Raw genomic sequence first — 25,605 nt, 5'->3', positions numbered from 1 at the left:
TGGTAGAACTTTCTGGAGGAGCTCAGTAAAACTGGGCTGGATGATAGCTCTGAATGGCTGTGACACTGATGTCCTAACATGATTCCTATTCCACCTATCAGACAAAGCTTAAACAATTCTACAGAAACTCACTGAATTATACTAGTGAAACAACCCCCAAAGCAGGTGATGTTGAGTCAGTTTCAACTCCTGGCAACATGTGTCAGAGCAGCGCTGTGCTCCGTGGGGCATTCAAAGGCTCGGTTTTCAGAAGTAGGTCACCAGGCCTTTCTTTCTAGGAACCTCTGGGTGGAACATCCAACTTTTCATTTAACAGCCAAACACATGCACCATGTGCATCATCACTCAGGGATATAAAACTCCAAAGGGGGAGGTAAATGAATATAATTCCTGGGGAAAGGTAGTCTGGCTAACAACCTTCAAATGAGACTAATTCAAGTTTGTTTTTCTCCCCCTTAACCTTGGATTTGGAAATCTGTCATCAGGTTCACTTAAGAGCAGATTTACGCTCTGCTGCAGGGTGCGGATGGAGAATGGGTTATGCAATATGCAGAGGAGGAGGTGAATTGAAGGCATCTGGCCATGCTCAGTACCCAAATGGGACTTCTCTGTGTGGCTGCCTCCGGCTGGCTCTGGCAGGGACAAGAGATTACATTTTGAAGCATTAGGGGACAGAAGCCTAATTCTACATGCAGATGTGACCGCAGCCTAAGTCTGGAGGGATGAAGGGTTATTTCCAGTGGTGACACCAGGCTTCCTTCAGTAGGTGACAGTGGTGAGTGCCACCCTCCTGACAGACAGCTAGAATCTGGTGAACGCTGAGGATGGATGTGTCCCTACACTGACAAGAGAGGCAGGCTGCCTGTTCCCAACTTACCTTCTTTGGCATCATACCACTTGGAATGCCACGCTTCCTCGCCCATCGCTCTCCACTCTGCCTTGTATTTGAGGATGGGCACCCCACCTGTGGCCTCCGGCTCATCAAACTGCACCTGGGCTGTGCTAGAGTACGGCTCCACCTGGTCGATGGATGGTGAGGATGGGGTGTCTGTGGGAAGGACACATACGGAGACCCAGCTGAGTCCTATTTGTCCTCCAGTACCAACACATCCAACTGCTAAGCATGTTTTCCTCATCCCTGCTCACTCTGGAGAATCCTGTCCCCTGAGATTCTCTTTCAACAAGCCCTCTGGTGGACCCCTAAAGGCTTCCCACAGTGCTGGCCTCACCACAGCATGTGTGATGGGCTGGTGAGAGAGAGGTAGTAAGGCAGTCACTTTTAGGGGTGCTCACCTGCTTGAACAAGGATGAATTCCAAGGACTCCTGTCCTATCCGGTTCACGGCAGTGCAGTTGTAGTTTCCAAAATCATTCTCAGAGTCTGGGGTCACCTTTAGGAAGAAGGAGACATATGTCCCACGAGATGGCCCAAGAATCAGAACCTTGTGTATGGGTTTAAAGCAGTAAGAACAACCAGTTGCCCCATTGTGAGGTACACGGTTCTCAAAGGCTGGTTTTCCAAAATTAGCTCATTTTTAGAAGGGCCACTCTCGTGACACTAGGTTGGGTCCCAACCTCCAATCTTTTATTTAGTAACTAGTTAACCTTTAGTGCTACCCATGGACTGAATTACATTTAATACATGCACTCTGTACTTCAACCTGGGGAGCTCTGGTGGCCTAGTGCTAAGAAGTTGCATTGCAATCCCAAACGCAAGCGGTTCGAATCCACCAGCTGCTCTGCCGGAGAAGGATGAACAATCTCTTCCCATGCGAAAACTCATGTCTCTGAAAACCCATTGGAGGGTCAGCAATAGGTAGTTTCCAAGTTGATGGCACACAACAACACAACTGGAGTTTCATCGCCTTACACAGGACAGCAAAACAGAAAAGGGGCCCATGGACCTAGTCCAAAGTAGAGAATCAGAGCAAAAATGAAAGGTGACCTAAGATGAGGTTCAGTTTCTTGTTCCACTGGTGGGTCCCCAGCGTGTACTGGGTCAAGAGGGGGCAAAGGTTCTGTTTGAGCCCATCCACTGTCCCACTGCATTCTCTCTGCCTGCCCGCCCTCACGCTTACCTCCAGATAGCTGGCGGAAGGCGTGTTGTAGATCTTGATATTGCTGTAGTTAGAGCTCGGCAGCAGCTGACCATCTCGGAACCATGAGATTGTGGCGCTGGGATAGGCAAACACCTCGCAGGTGATGTTCACCTGGTTCCCCTCCCAGGTGTACACAGCCACAGGGCCCTGCAGCTTGGGGGCATCTGCAGTGAGGGAAGATGACTCTCAGGGTGACCCACACACACATGGAGGCTCCCATAAACTATCTCTGCACTGGGAAGGTGGTGTGTGTGTCCCAAAGCAGACAGAAGAGGAGGGAACTCTAGTAGTTTCATGGTAAGGAATTAGGCTGCCAATCCAGAGTACTAGGTTCAAATCCACCAGCTGCTCTGTGAGAGAAAGATCCTCCCATGATTTCTTGCATCTGAAAACCCTCTGGAGGGTCAGCTCAGAATTGGTTCCAACTTGATTGTACACAAAACAACAACAGATGGAGGGGAGAATCATTATTCTTTTCTGAAGCACACAAGCTGCAAGGCCAGGTGGGCTTGCGAGTACGTGAAGGCAGGTGTGAGTGTGGGCTTGAGGACACGAGCTAGAGGACGTTCAGGGGATGTGGCCAGAGCTCATGGGGTGCAGGGTCTGAGCGATGTCCTCCTCTCATTCAGATCATGCACTGGCCTCCCACCCCACCTTCCTCTCCTGGCTGCCCCCAGTGACTTCTCACATTGCACTTCGAGGTACATGGACTGGGAGTCCTGGCCGATGGTGTTGCTGGCGGTGCAGATATACTCTCCTGCGTCTGTGTACTGGATGCTCTTCAGGGTCAGGGAGGACACGCGGGCATGGCTGCGCACCACCATGTGCCCGTCCAAGGTCTGCCGGGAGGGAAGGGGACACGTCAGGGCCGGAGCACAGTGACAGGCGGCAGCGGCTCAGGGCAGGGCGGGGCTGATTGTGACCAGTCTCACATTTCACATCCTCTCTCTCTCTGTGCCAACACCTAATGCTGACTAGGTACCACTTGACTGGGGCAGTTCTGAGGTGTGCCATGCGAACTTGGGTGCATCCAACATGGGGACTCTACTTTGTGTCTGCCAAACGGTCTAGACTATGTGTCAGGTTGAGCTGGGGTGAGGAGACCCAAAGTCCCCAGGACCACTCTGTCTTGCCATATTGATGACTCTGTCTGGGTATTGAGTATGGAAGCTGAAGCCCCACTCACACACTCTCTCAAGTGTGTGTAGCAATGCAGCTCGGGGCAGCAGGTCAGCAGTAGACTTCCCTGGTGAAGTTCGGTGAACCTGTACTCTTCATCCCTTCTTTCCAACAGTCTGCCCACCTGCCAGAGCCATGGTGCATGCACAGGTAATGGAAAATGTGAATGCTATCAAATGCGAAACATTACGTAAGAAATTCCTATTTATGTAGATGCCTCTACTGCTGGCATACTTGAAAGTAAAATGATTCCTCTCAAAAACACCAGACAATTCACTGTTGATCTGGGGATAAGAATAAAATGGTCTTTCCCTCAAGAACAGCAATACAAAGAGTTCCACACAGATTTGGGATCCTTGACACCAGCCAGAGTCAACACCATTATTCAGCCCTTGTTCCTACAAATGACTTCCCAAGACTCTGGAATGACAGTGATTGGTGAAAAAGATATTAAGAGTAAGATCCCTGGGCAAGGAACACGTGGGCTGTTTCCACAGATTTCCTCCCTTGACAATTTAAGTAAAAGGTCTATTGACCTAGGAAGAGTCTGGGATTATGGCCTAAATTCAGATCCAAGACAAGTGGTAATCTGGAGTGCTGCTCCTTGTGGGCTGGGCCCTCTTCTTACTTCCAGTGTATGATGTTCTGTAGAGGTATGCAGGAAGGTGTTCTGGATATAGTATCTCTCACACCTCATGAAGTTGAACCCTTATGGGACAAAAATAAATAAATACATGGCTTCTGGTTCTCTTAACTAGTTGGAAGGGTCAAACCAAGAAATTCAATGCCATACAGCAGGCGGTCTGGGAGCTCCAAGCAAGGCACCATTGACTTTTTTTGGTAGTAGTCGCATCAAATCCATTACTAGATATCCTTTCTTACTGTCATTATGGGTCAGACTCAGTCACTTAAAGCCCATCACATTTCTTATCTGAAAGGGGAGCCACACCTACTCATAAAAAAGCCGAAAACGCCAAATAAGACCATGAGACCATGACTGTGAGGGCCTTTCCTCTCTGAGACAGACACCGCCATGCCTGGGACTCTTGCTCTCATGAGACCTCTAGAGAAGAGGCATCTCACAATAAGGTAACAGAGGGGATAAAAGACAGACATGAAGTACTTCATCAGAAAGCCTCAAGACAGCGATTGTGTTGAAGACCCTAGATTTTGAGACCTCTTTTCTTGTAGGTTGGTGGAGCTATGTTGACAGATAGCTTTCGGTGATGACTTTCACATCCCATACAATCTTTACCCATTGGTCTACTATGGTCATCCAGGGTGTGAAGCCATCCCTGAAGACACCTCTAACGAGCTGACCTCAGCTGCTTGCCACTCCTTGCTGCCTAAAACATTGCAGAATGAAGGTAGAGTAGACCCAAGTTCCCTCTTGATCTTTCTGACTTTCTCCGTGAGAATAGGGCTTCAATGCAACAGCAGGATCAACCAGTACTACGACTCTTCGTGACACAGATGGGGCTGCTGTGTGTAATCAGGAAAAACCAATCAGAATCTTCAGTTCACCAAGAGAACATTTTTGCAAGGAAAAGGTATTGCAGCAAAAGAGGCAAAGAAAGTTATGTAGCTAAGAGCAGGATCTGAAGAAACAACAACGAAGTAGGGGATAGTTATCTTAAATCAGACCAGTCTAGAAAGTGGTTCTGGAAAGGCCCAGAAATGGTTGCATTGCTTGCTATCGATTCTTTTCTTTCTTTTTCTATCTCATCTCTTCTTTTACTAAATTTCCTCTACACAGAAATGCCTTTCATTTAATGGTGCCAGCAGACCCTTAGACAACTTTCTATAGAGAATTCTTATTTTGGAGCGCATCATGGAAGGACTGACAATGGCATGATCTGTCAGATGCCCTCGAGTCTCCCTCTGAGGGGATGCGGATGTCTCCAATGCAACTGGAACATTTCCCTCTGAAATACTTCTCTCTGACACTGTGTGCGCTGGACCAGAATGAAAAGATTATGGTAAAACCTCATCTTTCAGAAAATGTGTGAAAGAAGGTTATAATTATTCTTCTCATGTAAAGGATTGTATCTTTCTTCTTGCAGGAAAATGTATGAAGGTTTGGAGGATTTATAGAATGTAACTGGCCATAATCTAAGCCTCCTTTTGGAACTTATCTGGACCAGGGTCTTCGTCTTTGTAGAAACAAAGAGCAAAGAGAGGAACTTCTGAACTCCAGGGGGCGTTGTTTGCTTGAAAGTCATTGAAGTCCAGTGTGAGATACTCACTAGATGGCTAGTAGGGAGTTCATTTTCCTGGGGAAAAAACCCTACTACTTCCACTTACAATAATTCTCTGAACATTCCCTAATGTGTCCAAGGCCAAGGAATGTGAGATCCATAGCTGCTTAGGAGGAGCTGAGAATTAATCCTTCCTCTCTCCTTTGTCCAAACCCAAATGGGTCTATGACTTCTAGGCAGTAACGCTTGAAGCCCGTGACAGCACTAAGCGATTTGTGTGCCACCCGAAGGAAGCACTTCAGAAAGGACGTGCACTTAACTGGAGTCCCTATGACATCAAGGAAGGCATGATACAAAGAGAAATGGTAATGAACTAAATTTGACAGTGGAGGTGTGCTTACTTGTCCAAGTGCATTTCAGTGCTGTGGGATGTGCTGTCAACTTTTAAGTATTGAACAGCATTAAATATTTATATCCATGGCTTGAACACGTGAGTTAAGTGCTCTGAATAAGAACCCATCCTGAAAGACTAAGAGGATAGAGTTTCCTATTTAAAACACTAAGTCTATAGGATCTCCATATATTATTACAGTGTACCAAAATTCCAACTGGAAAAGAGACAAGAGCTACATTTTAAAAACAGTGTTTACAGATTTGATCCTTGATTCTCAGATAAAGTATATCAGCTTTTATTTACGCCTCTGACACTGAATCACACTCCTCAGGGGGAAATGACAGTTGAGATTGAAAGCAGGACACTGATGGGATGGTAGCAATTAAAATCCAAGATTAAAATTTGTCATGTCCGGACTAAGACCCACATTACCCAAACTGAAACAAAAAGAGAAATTTCAAAAGCTTTCCTGACTTTGAAAACCATAAAATCATTTGTGCCCAATCCTTCTATTCTCATAAACTTAACGCTCTACAAGGGTAAAAGAGATTTAGCAATTTGAGAAAACCAGCGAGCGATGTCTTTGGCATTGCTTGTGAGATGAAATGTGGTATGATAATTTATCAAGACCAATCATTATTAAACAAGCGAGCAACAAGGTGAGTTGAGCTGGAAAGAAAAGGGCTGAGTGTATTTTTAGATCACTAACTGTGACTTTATGACCCAAAGCCACATCAACCAGGTGAGAGTTTAAAAAAAAAGTCATCATTTCCAAATGCCTGGCCTGGGAATTGGGGAAATTTATTTTTATAAGTACAATTACCTGGATATGATTTTACCAGTACCAGTGACAGAATAAGATCCAGTTTTAGGAATATTATGGATTTGTTCATCCACTCCAACACAGCTTGCTTGCTCATCCTAAAATGACACTATTGCTAAAGTAACGTCTACCACTATTGACCTACTCTTGAATCTAACTAAATGACTAATTAGTTTAGCATGTCTGGTTATTCAACTGAAATGGTGAGTTAAACCATAATGTTTTCAAAACTAAAGACTGGCTATTGGTCAGGTAAGCTATACCTCTTGCTTCTCTGGTCGAGTCCACGAAGCCTGGAGAGAACAAGATATAAAACACAACAAGAAAGCAGTAAAATTTTACAACATGTTGCTTCAGAGAACTGATGTATCACACTGCATTCCGTGCACATGCGGCTTCTTTTCAATTCAGAACTTTTTCCAAGGCCCACTTTGAACAGTGTTCAATCAGTTCAGGTTGGGATTCAGTGTCTGTTCAAGCTTATTAACCCCTTATGCACATTAAGATGTCTGTTGCAAAGTATAGACTTCTCCCAAATCTGTCAGAGACAGACATAGGGGTCTTAGCAGATGTATTAGTCTGCTTCTGTCCCAAATGGTTGTGAATATTCCTCATGGCTGCACTACATACTTTTTCTAGCCCCACAATCTAGATATAATACACAGAGTAGGTGTCTTCCTTTGGATTTTAATAGGTAGTTTATTGCAGATATACTAATGCCATTTTATGCTCATGCATTTCATGACTTTTTTGCATGCATTCTGTGAGGGGGCTAATAATTTTGTGAAGAATTGACAAGGGGAAAATGGAAGGAACAGATTAAGAAGGTGGAACTTCTTTAGTCTCTGGGTCAGGAGGAGTTGAGGATACAAATGCTGAGTGCTAGGGCTCCTGCCAGCCCTGAAAGGCAGAAGAATGCACGGACAGCAAGCAGGCTCAGTGGGCATCGTCTCCATCAAACACAGCATTCACGAAGGGGGAGCCAATGCAGACGGACAGAGGTTTGGGGCGCTTGCCTATCCACATCTACACTGGTGATTTATCTCACGCTTGGCAATCTGCTTTGCTTAATGTTTTTCTGTTTGCATACTGGGAGTCCAAGACATCACACCTGCATTGTTCTTTTGCATCAGGTGGTCCGACTGCCTAATTATCCCTGATGTTAGACGGAAAAAGGATAGAAAAGATGCAAGAAACACAGCGGTGCAGTTCAGGGAATGTTAATGAGCTGGCAAACATTTATTCAGCGTCCACTAAGTGCAAGGCGCTTTTGTACGAAATGAGGACGAAGATGCTGGGTTAGGTCACATGATGTTGGAATGAAGAAGGAAGTGAGAACAGAGTTACATGCAAAGACCAAAGTAACAGTGGGCCAACATGTCAAATGTGGTGGCCAACTCCACATCACTACGAAGCTTGTCTGTCACATGCCAGGGCTGGATTCATTGAGATCATTTTTTTAAGAGGCTATCAAATCTGATACTCCTTCTCTCTCTCTCCCCCGCCCCCACAATGGTTTTGTCCTGATTCTGAGGTTTTTAGAGTAAATGACTCCTATTATTCATAATGCTTTTTGCATCCTGATCTGCTATGTTGGTGTGTGCTTGGCTCTGACAATTTAATGAAGGTGTGGTCCATTTTAACTAGATTTGTAAATGTACAACATAAAAGAAATTAGAGTATGGTTAGGGATACTCCAAGAGGTTCAAAGTTCTTTAAATGTCAATATGTCTTACCATATTACACACAAGTATGTAGGAACACGTATAAAAATTTGGACTCTGCAGGAGAAGGATGGACAATCTCCTCCTGTGTCATTATCTGCCTCTGAAAAACCACTAGAGGGTCAGCTATGGGTCAGTTCTGACTTGAGGGTACACAACAACATACTTACAGCCTAAACATCCCCAGTTATATATGTTCTCACTCCCTATGGGTAGACCAGACTCTGATTTCTTAACACGATAAAATTTTCCAATGTGTAAAAGTGAATAATGGATTTGTATTGGTTTAAGAACTTTTCCTGGTGAAAAGAATGCTCCTGTTCTTTTTTTTTTTTTAAAAATGAAGAATTTGAAATATTTTTTCTTATTTATAGGCTATCTAATCAACTCAAGTTCAAGGTTCTTTAGTGCTTTTAGTTGTCTATCTCCAGATTCCAACTCCTCATTCCCTCTTTTTCCTTAATCATTAAGATGTTCATGTGCCTTGGTTTACCAGACAATCTCAAAGGTACTGTGATGGTCAAATAAACCCACATTGAGCTTGTTCAGGGATAAGGCACAGAGATCATCAGGAAGGAATCTTCGATACCCAATATGTAAATGCTACTTGAAATTAAAGACCAATCACTCAAACACTTGGGAGATATTTACAATGAATCTGGATAAATAATGAGAATGATACGGACACAAAGACCTTGCTACATATCTCAGTTTCACAGTGACCTCCATATACACGATCAGACTCAGACTTTTGTGAACATAATACTGACCACATCTTAACTGACTGGATCTCAGAAAATGGACCCATCCTAATGATCTCAAGGTTACAAATTATTTGATTTGGTCTAGTTAGTATTGTTTTTGAGCTAAACCAACAAAACTAGCTAAAGTTACTAGAAAGATTGATAATACTGAATCTCAGACAAGTGACTGGACTCCACTCAGAGACATGATCAGAGATAAGGTGTTATGATTAGACTCACTTTGTTGTTGCTTGCCTCTCACTTTTTTTTTAAAACAAAGACAACTACCTGGAATTCCATTATAAAGCCACCAAGAGTGTGTCTCTGGTTGTCTATGTGTGTATATGGTCTTTTCTCCTTTTTCAAAAAAGAAGAATATTATCACACCTTAGCAATGACAACAACAGTATACCTAACTATGCAGTGAAGGGAAAGACAATTTCTTGATTAGCTTATATCGTAACTAACTTTACTAAAGGACTCAATGAGCCTTCCACAAAAACCATCAAATCATCAGTGAACCCAATGGTATTGGATGCTCAACCTTCTGAGTCACTGACCCAGAGGGAATTCCTGGAGCTTCCTCTGTACTTGACCTTGTCCCAGTCAGTAGTTTTATCAGTGACCTGGACAAAGATATTTCAGGTAAGTATTTATGCAAGGTTGGAAGCAACACCTAATACACATGTTGGGTGACAGATGCAATGAGAAAGCTACTTGGTGCCTGTTCTTGAGTTCTTCTTATGCATGAGGTTGGAACTTTATATAAAAAAGTTAAACATAAAGGGTGAAATGTCCTGGACAAGATCTTCTGATGAACCAAGGACAGTTTGGATGAGAGCCAGTCCTGATTTGGTTCAATCATGGGTCGTGGTCACCATCCATTGGCTGTTTGGTCACTGAGGCATTTTTGGAAATCACAGAGATTGGTGGTCTCTAAAGGAAGGCTGCCAGTTGATTGATGCTAATGTATTTGTAATGCACAGGGCCTTTCCACACAAGGAGGATTTATCTAAAACTGCAATAGTGATTCTATTGAGAGACTCTGGGCTGCCAAAAGCAAGATAAAAGTTTAAAGAGAAATAAGGAGAAAATTCTGATTTTTTAAAAAATTATGGTATTGATTGCATAAAAATTGGATAGAAATGTGTGGCTTAAATGCCGTAGCTCATGTGAAAAAAAAAAAAACCAAACAAAAACAAAACCACCCAAAAAAACCAAAAAAAACAAACCACCTAGTGATCTTAGCCAACCATAAGTTCAACAATAAACAGAATGAGGAACCTGCTGAAGATCTAACAGGACTTTCACGACATCACATTGTCCAGATCAAGGGAGGTGATACCCAGCTGATGTATGTGTACTAGTTAGGTCGTGTCTGGATGTCTGAGCCTCATAAAAATCAAGGGGTGTTAACTACTGGGTTGAAGCTGACTAGCAGAAACTAAAGGACTCTAATCATTGCTCTCCAATTTTATAGGAAAGACTAAAGGGTAGAGATGAGAAGCACTGTGAGAGGGAAGGGATAAGACAGCAGATCTTCCTAACCATCACTGTTGGATGGCTGTTCTTTGAGGGGTTAACACAATCACATCAGGCAGAGACTCCAGAAAGGGTGCCAGGTGACAGGAAAGTGCCTCCATGGTGCCTTCCACCTGTTATGATTCCAGCATCTCGTGTGACGCAATTCTCAGGAAATGTCTTTACCATACTGACTAGATAAAATTGTCTACTCTCATCACCATTATTTTAAAAAGAAGACTATTTTCGTCTACTCTTCCAATTTAGCTACTTCAGTCATCTCAGAGCCTAATTATATACATAATGAAATTGTAGATGGCTCAAATACGAGGAGAAGCTGCCAGAGTAAAAGTGAAATTTATTATCTGGAGTCCAATCTACTCATAAAAGGGCCCTATTTGTTTTCTTAACTGTTATAGCTAGTATATCCATGGAGTAAACCTATCCAGGGTGTGAAACAATGATCATGCCTCTTGGATGTCAATATATAATTAATAGAAACAGCAACTTATATAGCTTAAATATGTTAGTAACCTGGTGTCACAACACTGGCTGACTTACAAGTGTTCTTCTAACTCCAATTCATTTATGTTGTGATAATGGGACTTTACAGACAGTTGTTAGTTGAAAAAGCCGTAACACAATCTTTGTGTCTGGGTTTAACAATGAACTAAGATTCAGACAGATGAGCTAAACTGATATTTAAATTATATTTATTTTAAAAATAGATTCTTACTATGCTGGAGACAACTGCTGCTGACCTCTGGTCTAACTGAATTTGGTAAGTACGAGTGTATATTATTGTTGTTAGTTACTGCTGTGTGTCTTCCAAGTCATGTTAACACCACGTGTGCAGAGCCGAACTGCTTCCCTGGGTTTTCAAAGCTGCAGTCTTTTGGAGGCATATTGCCAGCTCTGCATTCCTAGGCATCTCTGGTTAGGTTCAAACCACCAATTTTTTTGGCTGGTAGTGAAGTGTCTAATCATCTGTGCCACCCAGGGACACCTGAGTGCATTGTTAGTGTCCCATGATATGTTTTCCTTCTGTAAAGAAGTGGCAAATTCTTAAAGAGCCTGAGGTAGGTACCCTTCTGGTCTAGCCTAGCTATTGAGCTATTCATAACAATGATACAGAATTTGAAAGTGTCATTCATCTGAGCTAGCTATTATTTCCGTCTTTCACTGTAGGTCAAAGATACACCATACTACTTTGGTTATTCTGGACAAATCTACTCCCAGGAATGAAGTAGAGAGACCTGATGAGCATTGTGCCCTACAATTGAAGCCCTGAAATGTACATTCAATTCACATAGCACACACGACGGGTGTGGGACTGCACTTTTGGCTGAGACTTTAATTTCAATGCAGAGAAAGAAGTTATCCAAGTGAGTACCACATTTCTTAATAAAATTGATTTCCACAATATCAAACAACATATGCGAGTTTCAAAAATAGTTAGCAGTTCTTCTGATGAGTTTTTTGGGTTGAACTGAATTTAACTCTAGAGGTAAGATTGGCACAAATTCTGAAAAGGTTATTTAAAACAAATTCCCATTCCCTTTGATTTTGGTTTTGTTTCTGGGAGTGGGGGCTCAAATGTAAATCCAGATTTGGATCACACTGTGCTTTTTTTGGCTTGATTTATCTTTTCTAGGAATTTCCTTTAGGCATGAGGAAGAGTAGCTACCATTTTTGACATTCTGGTCAATAAGCAATCCATTATAACTGTTCTTTAAAGCTAAAGCCATTACTCTCAAATAGGTGACAAAGCTTTGGCCAACTAAAACAAAGGCCATTACCACAGGATACATGAGATGAGGTTGGAGAAGTTCCATAACAGGGTCTGGTTGGTTTAAAACCCAAGCTTCTTCCTCCTGCTGCTTTTGACCCACTCAATGCAATCTGTATGATGTGGGGTCACCTCACTTTTAACCACTATCAATACTGATGGCTTTCCGGTGGCCTGAAAATCTATGTACGTTAATGTTCAATTGTCCCAACCATTTTAGTGCACCACGAAGGTTGCTGCCGTGTTCTAAACCCTCCATGAAAACACTGCAGAACTTGGGTGTAACAATCATCACTTAAAAACTGCTAATTATTTTTGCCTGAGAACAAATGGTATCTGCATGTGACCAAGAATACAGGCAGACACAAAGGCAACCAAGCTTTTGTGCATATAGTGCAGGTATAGCATGAGTATATAGAATGTAAGAAAAAGAATTAATAGGCTTTTTTTGTTCCCTATTCTTCTCAGAGACATTTCCTTGGTGCTCCTGAGATGATAAGAATGATCATCTGGGACATCAGGGTCTTCTCAGCTCCATAACCCTGGGATTGAAAACCACTCTTCCCTTCCTCCCCAGAACACCTGACTTCACGATGCCCACTATCATCAAGCTTCTGCAAATCTAGGCAAGGAACTGTGCCCGTTTCATTGCAAGGGGGTGCTCAGCAGGCCACGTCTGGACGAGCTGGGGGAAGGAGGCCACAGAAGTAGGCTGTAGCCCCTGGTGACCACATCCCATTTTTCTGGTTCACCAAACATGGCCAGGCATTGAGCAGACCTAACCAGTGTCAAGTCTGCATTCCTTGGCCCTGAAACTTTTGGGCAACATTATACCTTTTCTTCATTGCTGATGTTTCGGGTGGAAGTTCTCCAGGTGATGGAGGGAATGGGGTCTCCTGAGGCTTCACAGGTAAGAGTAACTTGTTCTTCCAGCTCCATGGCGGTCTGGTTCTCTACGTAAGTGATTTTGGGTTTTGCTGAAAAGGGAAAACATTTCTGTGAGTTTATGCCATCCCACTCCCCTTTTTGAGTTTAAATTATCACATGCACCCAAACTCAACACAGGCTATCTAGTTACTAAGTATCCCAAACTGGTTACTACTATGTAATCTCCATCTCATGGAGACTCAACATGTGTATAAATGGGTAACATAGGGCGTTTCAATGGTTTATTTTTAAGGAGTAGATCACTAAGCTGTTCTTTTAAGGAGTCCTGAGTGAACCTGAATTTTTTTTTATAACACTTTATTTTTTTATTTGATTATTATTTTTTATATAATTTTAATGAACATTTAAAGAGATTTTGGATTTCCATTCATTCATTGCTGCACTTCTCTCCCCGCCCAGCCCTACCCCCACTCCAGTTCGCTCCTGTCTTTGAAAAGTAAAATAAACACTCCCTCCCTGGTACACAATCCCCCCCACCCCCTTCCACCACCCCCAGTTCATTCCACTATGCAACCTTAATTGTGGACTCTTGTGATAACCATTTACCCGATCATACATCGCTTTTAAATTATGTGAACTTGAATTTTCAAATGCAAAGCACTCCACCAGCCAAGCAGATTAATCTTTTTCCACCGCCCAGGAACTACACCTATCAAGGGCAAGGCCTGTGCTACAATGGGTTCTTCAGTGCCGCTTTTTAAGTCATTAGCTTTGACTTTCACCACATGGCTGGGTAGGATTACACAAATGTAAGGTGTCCGTGTGACCCATCAAGGGCTGGACGGTCAGTGAATCACGTAAATAGCACTCCTTGTTGGGGAGGGCGTAAGTGTAAATAAGGAGCACAGGCCACTAAGCATGGATAGGTCAGTTTGACCATCCTGCTTGGCTGAAGTTGAGCAGATTCAGTGGGAGAAACTAGGAATCTCACTACCATCTAGAAAGAAGAAGGGAGTGCAACACGTCCTTGGGACAGAGAATCCTGCATTAGAGACCAAAACAAGGCAACTTCGGTACTACAACAGCGGCAGATGTAGGTGGTGGAGAACCAGAAACCAGTGTGAAGCAGAGAAGAGGCAAGATCTGCAGCACGATGGAGCTAGAGCCGAGCGCCATGGCCGAGGCTTACTGATGGAGTGGGGGAGGCGCATAACTGGTAGAACTAAAGCAGCTTAGTAACACTGGCTGAATGCAGGGCAAGGTCCGGAGCCATGAGGCGCAGGAGAAGCCTCCCTTACAGCACACCTGACATGCCCTGACTGAAGCACTGTATCCTCAACTATAACCTGCGGCTCCTCTAATGAACTTCACATGTAGGAGTTATAGTGAACCTGATAGAGCAGTCAGAGCTGTGGGAGAGAAGACTGGAGCTGGAGCTGATAGAAGGAATGGGAATGTGAACACTGACTTTGCGGTGTTGACATTGTTGATGGGGATTCTTCCCCCTTGTGGAGTTAGTGCAGGTCAGATGGTGCTGGCCCCATGCTGGCCACACTGTTTTCACAAAGCTCTATTTCAGATGTCGGAGAAACAGAACTGGACCCCTAGGGAGCTCACAAGGAAGTAGGTATATGACAACACAGAAATGATTCCAATACAAACAATATCCTACATCATCCAAGTGCTAGGTGCCGGAGGCATTCAGCAAACAAAGGGTGCCCCCTTGGCTGAGGACTTCAGGAGGGGGTAACTTTTTGGGTTAGTGGTTAAGTGGAACTGCGCATGGAGGGTAAAGAATCCCAAGAGCAGAAAGAACACTGCTTGAATAAAAAAAAAGCAGCAAAGACATGCAAAGGTAGGGTTGTGAAGCGAGGAGTATAGCACGAACCAACAGCTCATAGAGCAAAGCAGAGGGAAAAGATGCTGCTGTTTGACCAGAGAGCATCTACTGTCTGTTTAAGAGCTGGCTTGTGTCTCTCTTACCCAGTGACTGGTAGAGAGGCCCTGACAAATTTTGACTAGGGGAATGGAATGATCATTTGTTTTTGTATGAAGGTTAATCTGGGGTGGTGGTGGTGGAGAAATCTAAAATGATTTAATATGACAAAAGCCTTGAGGTGGGAAAATCAATTTGGAAACTCAGACAATGACCCAGGTATGATGTAGAACCATCGTGAACAAGGTCACTGCGGCAAGAATTGAAGAAATGGGCAACTTTGAGAGACATGCTGACAGATTCCATAGAAAGTGCCAAAGGAACAGAGGGCAAGTTGGGATGGGAAGACTCAAAGAAGGTATGAGCAGGCGTGTAAATGACTCTAAGGTTCTTAACGACGACTAGGAGAATGGTGTTAGCATTAAGTCAAGGAAGGAAATCAGGCACGGAACTGATTGGGTTGCAGGCTGTGTGGGTGGAGCTGGGGATGGGAAGGAGATGAGTTGAGATGAGTTCATTTTCCAAATGTTTTGGCTAATGCAAGGAAACACATGCTTTCAAAAGCTGAGTTAAGTGTTAAAACATTAGAGAAAATTGAATTTTCCCAATTTAAAACAATTATACTCTGAAACTGCTGAACCTTCCACTGAAGAAAAAAAAAAAAAGAAGAAGATAACACACAAATGTAACCTATTTGACTAATAGAAAGATCAGGTTGGATAAACAAACAGAAAACTAGAATTACAGTTTTTGGAAGAGCTACATTTCTTTCTATTTGAATTCATACAATAACCCCAAGTAGGATCATAAGTGAGGGCCTGAATACGTCTTCCAAGTTGAGTCTATTGATTCTGTCTCAGTAAACAGAAAACCATGAGTAAGTTTCATACGATTTTTCTTTATAGCAGATTCCTGCCTCCTTACGATACCACTTATATAATTCAAATATCCTGTTTTTAAATTTTACACTAGTTTATTTACAAAATTCAGATGCATTGTTTTCAAGAATAAATTATTTAAATTTCCCTCATCACTCCACCCAATAAATTGTACAACCCACGACTAATCCCCACCTCTCCCTGCACATCCTCATACCTCTGCTTCCAACCTCTCCTACTTCTCTTGGATCCTTATACTCATTCCACAATAATGGTATTATACAATATTTATACTTGTGGGATTGAGTTCGCTCAGCATAATGCTCTCCAGTCCCTCCCAAGTTGTTGTTGTTGTTGTTATGTGCCGTCGAGTCGTTTTTGACTCATAGCGACCCTATGCACAACAGCCCTAAACCCTGCTCTATCCTGCGCCAAACGCACTGCCTCTGACACACCCATCCCGATTACCCCAGTCACCGAATCAATCCATCTCATAGAGGGTCTTCCCCTCCTGCGCCGTCCCTCCACCCTCCCAAGCATGATGTCCCTCTCCAAGGACCCGTCCCTCCTTGCAACGTGTCCAAAGTATGTCAGACGAAGTCCCAGAATCCTTGCCTCCGAGGAGCAGCTTGGTTTAATCCTCTCCAAGATGAATCTGTTTGCTTTCCTGGCAGTCCATGGTACATTCAGTACCCTTCTCCAGCACCACAGCTCAAAAGCATCCACTCTCCTTCTGTCCTCCCTAGTCATTGTCCAACTCTCTGATGCATAACAAGCGATTGTAAAGACCATGGCCTGTATCAGGCGCACCTTAGTCTCCAGAGAGACACCGTTGCTCCTTAGTACTTTAGAGAGGTCCCTAACAGCAGACTTTCCCATCGCAATATGCTTTTTGATTTCCTGACTGCTGGTGCCAAGAGTGTTGACTGTGGAGCCGAGCAAACTGAAGCTGTGAACACTCTCAATCTCTTCGCCATCCACCCTAACGCTGCCAATTGGTCCAGTGGTGAGAATCTTTGTCTTCTTGACACTGAACCTCAGTCCATACTGAAGGCTGCAGTCCTTGACCCTTTGCAGCAAGTGCATGAGGTCCTCCTCAGTTTCGGCAAGCAGGGTTGTGTCATCTGCATAATGGAGATTGTTAATAGACCTTCCACCAATCCTGATGCCACAATTCTCCTCATAGAGCCCAGCCCAAGTTAGGTAATAATTTACAAAGTAATTGCTCCTGTGTTCTGCGTAGTATTCCATTGTGTGAATGTACCAAAAATTCTCAATCCATTCATTTGTAGTTTGACATATGGGCTGTTTCCATGTTCTTGCGATGGTGAATAATGCTGCTATGAACATTGGTGCACAAATGTCTGTTTGTGCCTCAGCTGCTAATATGTTCTAAATGCCAACATCCAATTGTTCTGACTCATAGTAACCTTAACTCTGCTTCACAGGGTGGTAAAAGGCTCATTGTTTTGAAAATTGCCAGGCCTTTCTTCCAAAGAACCTCTGATTATACACCAATGTTGGACCATTTTATTAGCAGACAAGAATATTAAATGTTTGCACCATCCAGAGACTCCAAATCTGACCCATGAGCCTGATCTTCTTGCTTTTGCGGGGTGCTGTCAAGTCAGTTATGGCTCATAGCAACCCTGTACACAACAGATGCCTGGTTCTGTGACATTCTCACAGTCTTTGTTATGCTTGAAGCCTCTGTTGTATTCATCTCTCTCATTGAATGCCTTTCTCTTTTTCTCTGACTCGCTCCTTCACCAAGCACTGGGGACTGGTTGCTTCTGATAACATTCCTAAAGCAGCTGGGGCCAAGTTTCATCAGGCACCCTTCTAAGCATTTTCCACATTCTGATGGATCACCTTTCTTTGGAATGAGTAGAAATATGAGACTCTGTTGGTGGGTTGGCCAGATAACTATTTTCAAAATTTCTTGATACACCTGCTTAGCAAATCCTTTTTTGATGGCCAACACATAAACATTAAATGACATATTAAAACTTGGAAAACGTGCTGCAAAAGACTCCTTTTAAGGTACTTAAAATCAAGTAATGAGTTTGTAAACTATGCTGTTGCTGTTGTTGTCATATACTGTTGAATCCGAACTGACGTATAACTGACCCTCCAGCGAGTTTTCAGAGGCAGTTAATCACATGGGAGGAGACTGCCTGTCCTCCTGCCTCAGAGCAGCTGGTGGCCTTGAACCTCGTGCCTTTGAGATTACAGTGCAGCTTTTTGCCACTAGGCCACCACAGCTGGTTTATAGACTCATATGGAGGAGAAATCTGGACAAGGCATAAGGAAAATTGAAGAAGCACTGATGTCTTTGAATTGTGGTGGTGATGACAAATATAGTATATACTATGAACAGCCAGGATCATTCAACATCTTGGATGATTCAGGAAGAATCAAAGAAGATGGAAGCAATATACAGAGTCACTATACCAAAAAGAATTGACTGTCACTGAAAAGTTTAAGTAAGTACCATATAATCAAGAGCCAATGATAAGGAAGGAATAAGTTGAAGTTGCACTGAAGGAATTGCCCTCCCCCCACAAAAAGGCCCCAGGAATTGATGGGATATCAACTGACATGTCTCAACTAACAGATGCAGCCCTGGATGTGCTCATCAGTATATGCTAGGAAATCTGGCTGACTGACGGAGGCAGTCCAGATTTGATCTCATTCCAAAGAAAAGTGATCCAACAGAATGTGGAAATTATTAAACAATATCACGTGCAAGAAAAACATTGCTAAAGATCATTTAAAAAATGGCTAGAATAGTCCACAGATAGGGAACGGCCAGAAGTTCAAGCAGGATTTAGAAGAGGCCAGGGCACCACAGATTTCACTGCTGATGTCAGGTAGATACTGGCTTAAAGTAAAGAATACCAGAAGAATGTCTATTTGTGCTTTATTGACTATGCAAAGACATTTGACTGTGTGGATCACAACGAATTATGGATAACATTGAGAAGAATGGGAATTTCAGAGCACTTAATTGTACTCATGCAAAACGTATACCTAGACCAAGAGGCTGGTGTGAACACTTTATGGTTTAAAATTAGGAAAGGGGTGTGTTAGGCTTATATCCTCTCTCCATACCAATTCAATCTATATTTTGAGCAAATTATTTGAGAAGCTGGACTCTATGAAGAAGACTCATCAATAACCTGAATTATGCAGATGACACAACCTTGCTGAAAATGAGCAGGACTTGAAGCACTTGTTGCAGAAGATCAAAGAATACAGCCTTTAATATGGATTGCAAGTTAACGTCAAGAAAACAAAATCTCTTACCCTGGACCAACAGGCAACATCATGATAGACAAAAATATCTTACCCTGGACCAACAGGCAACATCATGATAGACAGAAAAAAGATTCAAGTTGTCAACAATTTCATCTTACTTGTATCCACGATCAACATCCTTGTATTAGCAGTCAGGAGACCAGGAGCCATATTGCACTGTCAAAGTCTGCATCAGGGATCTCTCTAAATAGTTTAGGAGCAAAGATGTCAGTTTGAGGACCTTGATTCACCTAATTCAGGCCACAGTCTTTTCAATCACTTGTGATGAATCTGAGAGCTGGATAGTGAATAAGGATGACAAAATAAGAATTGAACTGTGGTGTTGGAGAAGAGTACAGAATATACCATGGAATGCCAAACAAATTTGTCTTGGAGAAAGTGCAGCCATAGTGCCTCTTGGAGGCAAAGATAACGAAGCTTCATCTCACATAATTCGGGTATGTTGCTAGGAGAAGCTATACCTTGAAGAAGGATATCATGCTTGGAATGGTGGAAGGCCAGTGAGAGAGGAAAACCCACAACCAGGAATTGACACAGTGATGGCTGTAATAGGCTGGAATGTGTCACAATGTGTGAGGATGGCACAGGAGAGGACAGGGTTCAGATCTGTTGTTCACAGGGTTGCTATGGGTCCTAAGTGACTTGATGGTACCTAACAACAATGGACAATCATAAGAATGAGCAATTTTGTCTTGGGAGCAGTGATGTCAGGATGCTCCTTACAAGGTAACAAGAGATGGAAACATTGCATCTCACCTCTTTGGACATGTTATCAGCAGAGACTTCTTCCTGGAGAAGGACATCATACCTGATAAACTAGGTCAGAAAACAAGATGAACACCTTGCAGGAGATGGATTGCTCCAGCTGCCACAAGAATGGGCTGACACACAGAAGCGACTGTGAAGATGATGCAGGAGCTTTGTTTTGGTATTCAGGGGTCTCAGTGCATCACAACTAACCCACGACCCCGACAACACTGACACGGAGGACTATGTCAAGCAAAGAGAACCCGAAGGCCACAACTGCACATCTCCAGGGCTCACATGAGTGGAGCTACAGCAAGACTGTAGTTACTGCATTGGGCATGACCTTCAAGGAGACTGCAGATCTTACTGGATCAAGTCAGTGCCAAGTGGTACACAGACAGGAGATTTTGGAAAGACAAACTAAAAAAAAAGGTATAGCAGGCGACTCGACGGCACATAACAACCAAAACATTCCTAAGCTGGTAGAATTATAGATTTAAAAGGTGAAAAACAATAAAAAACAGAATCCAACAAGCTGAGCAATTGTCTGGGGACTGCAGGCGATCGCAGGAAGGCTGGATTCCTGGCTCCTGCAAAGCTGGGAGCTGGATCATGTTTTCTGAGCTGCTCCCTGACATCAGCCTTTGTCTGGCAGCAAGGGTTAAGAGAAGACAGACAAGGGTCAGTTAACGTCTATTAATATTTGGTCTTGGCAGCTCCACTTCCTAGACACTTACAAAGGGTACATTGTACGATCGTCATAAAAAGGAAAACCATATTCTTATTAAAAACAATATTAACAGTGGCGGATTCTGCATAGTCTACAGAGAGTTGCTGGAAGGCAGGCAGGCTTCCTGCGGACTGCTTAATCCTCTCCACACTCCAGGAGTCCTGCTTCGGTCTGAATGAGCACGGAATGCTACAATATTGCCTTAGACATAGGATATGGTATAATTTATTGCCTACACTAGGACATTCTTGAGAGCAAAAGGAGAGTGCTAGGTAATTCCACCAGAAACACACAGGCATTATTATTGGGCAAGTAGGGAGACAGTGCCACCCTACTTATGAAAAGATTCCCCCCACAGGCCAGCATCTAGAGGGCTCCCTCTGGGCTTCACCGTTGGATGGTACTTGCTCCCTGTTAATTAATCTCTGCTGTAGGTTCCTGGAGGCACACTTCTGTTTTAATTCTCCCCCTGTCTCCATGGGGCTGAATGCTGCAGACCTGCACTGCACCTCTCCCCATGAACCCTTCCGTGAGGACAGCAGTCCTTAGGAAGCTTCCAAATGCATCTGCTCTGCTCTTCCAGCATGCCCGGGGTGCTACACTCTGACTCACCAATCCCAGCTTCTTTAAGCTCAGCCCAAGGAGAGCTCTGGGCTCCTTGATGCCTAAGAGGAGGGAGAGGCCAGCCTACTGAGGGATGGCCTGGTGTGTATTTCTGAAGACCCCTGCTTTCCCTTTTCTGCAACTCGAAGAATCAACCAGCAAGGCCCTGACCACAGTGAACAGACTCACCCCATGGCAGCCCGAGATCTCAAGTAAATTAGTGCATAATAAGAATCGAGAGACAAAAATACTTCTTCAGAAGGGCCCACAGGGAGAGGAGCAATGGAAATTCACTGCTACATTTAAAGGAAGGCAGGCCACACGGCCTGGTGAAAAAGATCTAGCTGGTAACTAGGGCAATGCATGCTAGAGCATATCCTTTACTCAGGAAGAAGTGATGTAATTTAGGAATAATTTAAGGCAGTCCCTAATTTAGATACACCCCTAATGTACTAATTGCCATCCTTTCTTGAAGTCACAGGAGTTCTGAGTTCTCTACTTCCCAAGTTATAGGTTTCTTTCCTCTTCTACTTCGTTGCTGTGGACTTGGCTACCACTGAAAGGCTTTAGGGAGCTCTGGTTTAAATCCATCAGTGACTCCTCAATAGAAAGATGAACAGTCTCTCCTCATTGCAGCATCTAGCCTTCGAAACCCGATCCAGTGAGTACTGACTCAACAGCAGCGCCTGCGTGAGGGTGAAAGGCCCAACCCATTTCTCCTTTAGGCCGCATCTAGACAGCAAGCCGGAAGGGGCAGAAGAAGGCAAAGGAAGGGGGGACAGAAAGATGAAGCTCTAGCAAGAGTTCTGGTCTTCATCTGGCTCTCCAGCTCGAATTTCAATCTCCTGAACCAACAGGGGACCAGCAGGAGAAGGGAAGAAACAGATTAGGAAGGTAACATGGATAAGGAAAGGGGTGACAATGTGGGCCCCAGGTTGTCAGGAAGCTGCATGGTTAGGATCTCCCCTGAGGATATCACAGAGGTGCAGGAGTCCCATTCCGGACCAAGCTGGAAAAGGCACAAATCCTGTGGGTCTATGATTTCCATACATCCTCCTCCAGGTTCACCATCTCTCTATTTGCTATCTAATATTTGTTCTTCCAGCTGTATGCACATGCTTTATGGAAGAAAGGAATGTGTGGTAAGTAAGAGAGGGGCTGGGTGGACAAATCCGACCTTGTCACAGTTGTTGTTATTGTTGTGTGTGCCTTTGAGTTGCCTGCTATTTATAGTGACTCTATGTACAACAGCTCTAAATCCTGCCAGTCTCACTGTCTCCAACATACTTACTCCTAACACCCCTGTCACTGTGTCAATCCATCTCATTGAGAGTCTTCCTCTCCTGCGTTGTCCCTCCATTCTTCCAAGCATGATGTCCTTCCATAAGGACTGGTCCCTCCTGGCAACACGCTCAAAGTATTTGAGATTGAGCTTCAAAATTCTTGTTTCCAGAGAGCAAGTTAGTTTCACCCTCTCTAGGACAGAAATGTTTGTTCTCTTAGCGGTCCATGGTTTGTTCAATCCTCTTCTCCAGCACCACAACTCAAAGGCATCAATTCTTCTTCTGTCATTCTTATTAATTGTCCAGCTCTCTGATGCATTACAAGCAATTGTGATGGCCTGAATCAGGTTCACTTTAGTCTCTAGATTGACATCTTTGGACTTCAGCACTCTGGAGAGGTCCCTGATGGGAGAATTTCCTAATCCAATTCGTCTTTTGATTTCCTGGCTGCTGGTTCTAAGAGTATTGACTGTGGACCAAAGCAAGATGTAATTGTTAACAATCTCAATCTCATCTCTATCTATCATGGTGCTTCCAAAGGGGCCAGTGGTGAGAATCTTTGTCTTCTTGATGTTGAGCTTCAATCCATATTGAAGACTGTAGTCCTTGACTTTCTGCAGCAAAGTCTTCAAGTCCTCTTCAGTTTCAGCAAGAAAGTTGTGCTATTTGCATGATATAAGTAATTGATGAGTCTTCCTTCAATTCTGATGCCACACTTCTCCTCATAGAGCCCAGCCTCCCGGATGATCTTTTCCACATACAGGTTAAAGAGGTATGGAGACAGGAGGCATCCCTGATGCACTCCCTTCCTGATTTTGACCATGGAGTGTTTCCTTGCTGTCCTCCCCATTCTCCCTTTCCTTCTTTGTCACTCTCTCCCCCCTAGCCTGTCCCCTATTCTCTTCACTTACCATGTCCATCACATAGTCACATAGCTTTTCCTTAGTACCTTGTCTTCCTTCCTGGGGAATCCATCATCACCAGAGAGACCAGGAAGGACTATGCTTTATGGTGGTGGTAAAGGTATAAATTACTACTTTTATACTAGTCATATTATGTATAATTCAGGTACCAAAAGAAAAGTAAATCCATTGCATCAGGTCAAATTCAACTTAAGGTGACTCTAAGACAGAAAGGTCAAAAAAGGCATGCAGTTCGAATCCACCAGCTGCTCTGTGGGAGAAAGATGGGCAATCTCCAATGTGAGTTACTGCCCCTAGAAACTCACTGGAGGGTCAGCTGTGAGTTGATTCTGACTTGATGGCACATAGCAATAACTCAACAGCCAGTTCTTTGAAAAATTTACCATCTCGAAAACCGAGAGGGACACTCTGCATCTGAACTGACTCCAGCACCGAAAACAGCAGGTCAAAAAGAGCAGCAGATGCCCAGAGATAACGCTCTGACAGGAGAAAGGGGTGAGACAGAAGAATTCACGGAAATAAAAATTACAGAGATGAAGTGATAAAAGTGTGGTTGCACTGTGGATGCTGTAATTAATGTTTTAAAACACAAGGTGTATGCACGGTTGAATGAAAAATCAATTTGTTTTGTAAGCTTTCATGCAAATCATAATTAAAAAATTTATAAAGTTAAGAAAAATAAAAGTAGACCTCTCACAGGGTGTCCAATGCTGTGAATCTTTACAGAAGCAGACTATAAAATCTCTCCTGCAGAACAGCTGCTGGGTTTTAACTACTGACCTTGCACTCAGCAGCGAACTGCTTTTAACCACTGAGCCACCAGGGCTGCTATCAGACACCAAACTCAACCCAAATCCACTGCAGTGGGGTAGATTTTGACTCATGGTGTCCCTCTATTGATGGGAAGAGATGGTCTCATCATTTCCCCCAGAAACAGCTGGCCAGTTTGAACGGCTATCTTTTTGCACATAGCCCAACACATAATCTACCAGACCACCAAATCAAATCAAAACAAAACAGGAAACCCACTCCCATCAAGTCGATTCTGACTTATGGATCTTCTAATGGTCTACCTTTCTCCCATGGAGAAGCTAGAAGATTTGAACTATAGACCTTTCCATTAATAGCCTAATATGTAACTCACCATACCACTAGGGCTCCATCATGTGATAGGTGGAGAAAAGACTGAAACTGTCAACCATTTCATCTTACTTGGGTCCACAGTCAACACCCTCGGTGCCAGCAGTCAGGAGAAGAGGAGATGTATTGCATTGGGAAAGTCTGCAGTCACTCAGATACAGTAGGGGGTTTCATAAGGTGTCAGAAGCATTGTCTTGAATTTCAAAGATTTTCAAAGTCACCTGCCTAGGCTTAAATTCTGGCTCCACAACATAATGACTATGTGACCTTGGGTAAGTCACCTAATCTGTGCTTCAGTTTCCTCCTTTGGGGACCTGGAGGTGATAATTAAATCTACCTCACAGGGCTGTGATGAGGATTAAGAAGCTAATTTACAGATAGCACTGTAAGACAGCTTAGCACACAATTAAATGCTCAATTCATGTGGAGTATTGCATTTAGTTTGAGGGCAATGTCTATAAAACTTCCCCAAAGTATAGAGATACAAAGCCAGGGGCCACAAGACAAAAGGTAATTAGATGTTTCCAGGCTCATCTCCTTGTCACATACATTATGCTCCATTCACAGGGAATGAACTGCAATTCCTTCATTTGTCCAAGCACCTCCTGTTGACAGGTGCCATGGAGTCAGCCTCTGCCTCTGAAATCCAGTATCCTGCCAGGATCAGATGTGTCTCAGAGCAGTGTG

General features: G+C 43.5%; 1 protein-coding gene across 3 annotated transcripts in view; it reads right to left on the bottom strand.

Annotated features, from left to right (window-relative positions):
- Positions 1-25,605, bottom strand: part of NCAM1 (neural cell adhesion molecule 1) — a 431,096-nt gene that overhangs the window by 41,060 nt on the left and 364,431 nt on the right. For 2 of the 3 annotated variants that reach the window (XM_006890785.1, XM_006890784.1), the window contains exons 8-13: positions 13,304-13,446; positions 6,956-6,985; positions 2,787-2,937; positions 2,078-2,262; positions 1,294-1,390; positions 878-1,048 (exon numbers count right to left, since the gene is read on the bottom strand). In XM_006890785.1, the coding sequence (XP_006890847.1) occupies positions 878-1,048; positions 1,294-1,390; positions 2,078-2,262; positions 2,787-2,937; positions 6,956-6,985; positions 13,304-13,446 (777 nt within the window). The remainder of the gene's footprint in view (positions 1-877; positions 1,049-1,293; positions 1,391-2,077; positions 2,263-2,786; positions 2,938-6,955; positions 6,986-13,303; positions 13,447-25,605) is intronic. The other variant, XM_006890786.1, reaches the window with a different exon arrangement.

The sequence above is a fragment of the Elephantulus edwardii genome, unplaced genomic scaffold (genome assembly GCF_000299155.1).
Source record: "Elephantulus edwardii isolate Elephantulus edwardi_28Jun2011 unplaced genomic scaffold, EleEdw1.0 scaffold00093, whole genome shotgun sequence".
NCBI classification, from domain to species: domain Eukaryota; kingdom Metazoa; phylum Chordata; class Mammalia; order Macroscelidea; family Macroscelididae; genus Elephantulus; species Elephantulus edwardii.
Note: the sequence above shows the minus strand (reverse complement) of the source record. Positions and strands in the feature narration are given on the sequence as shown.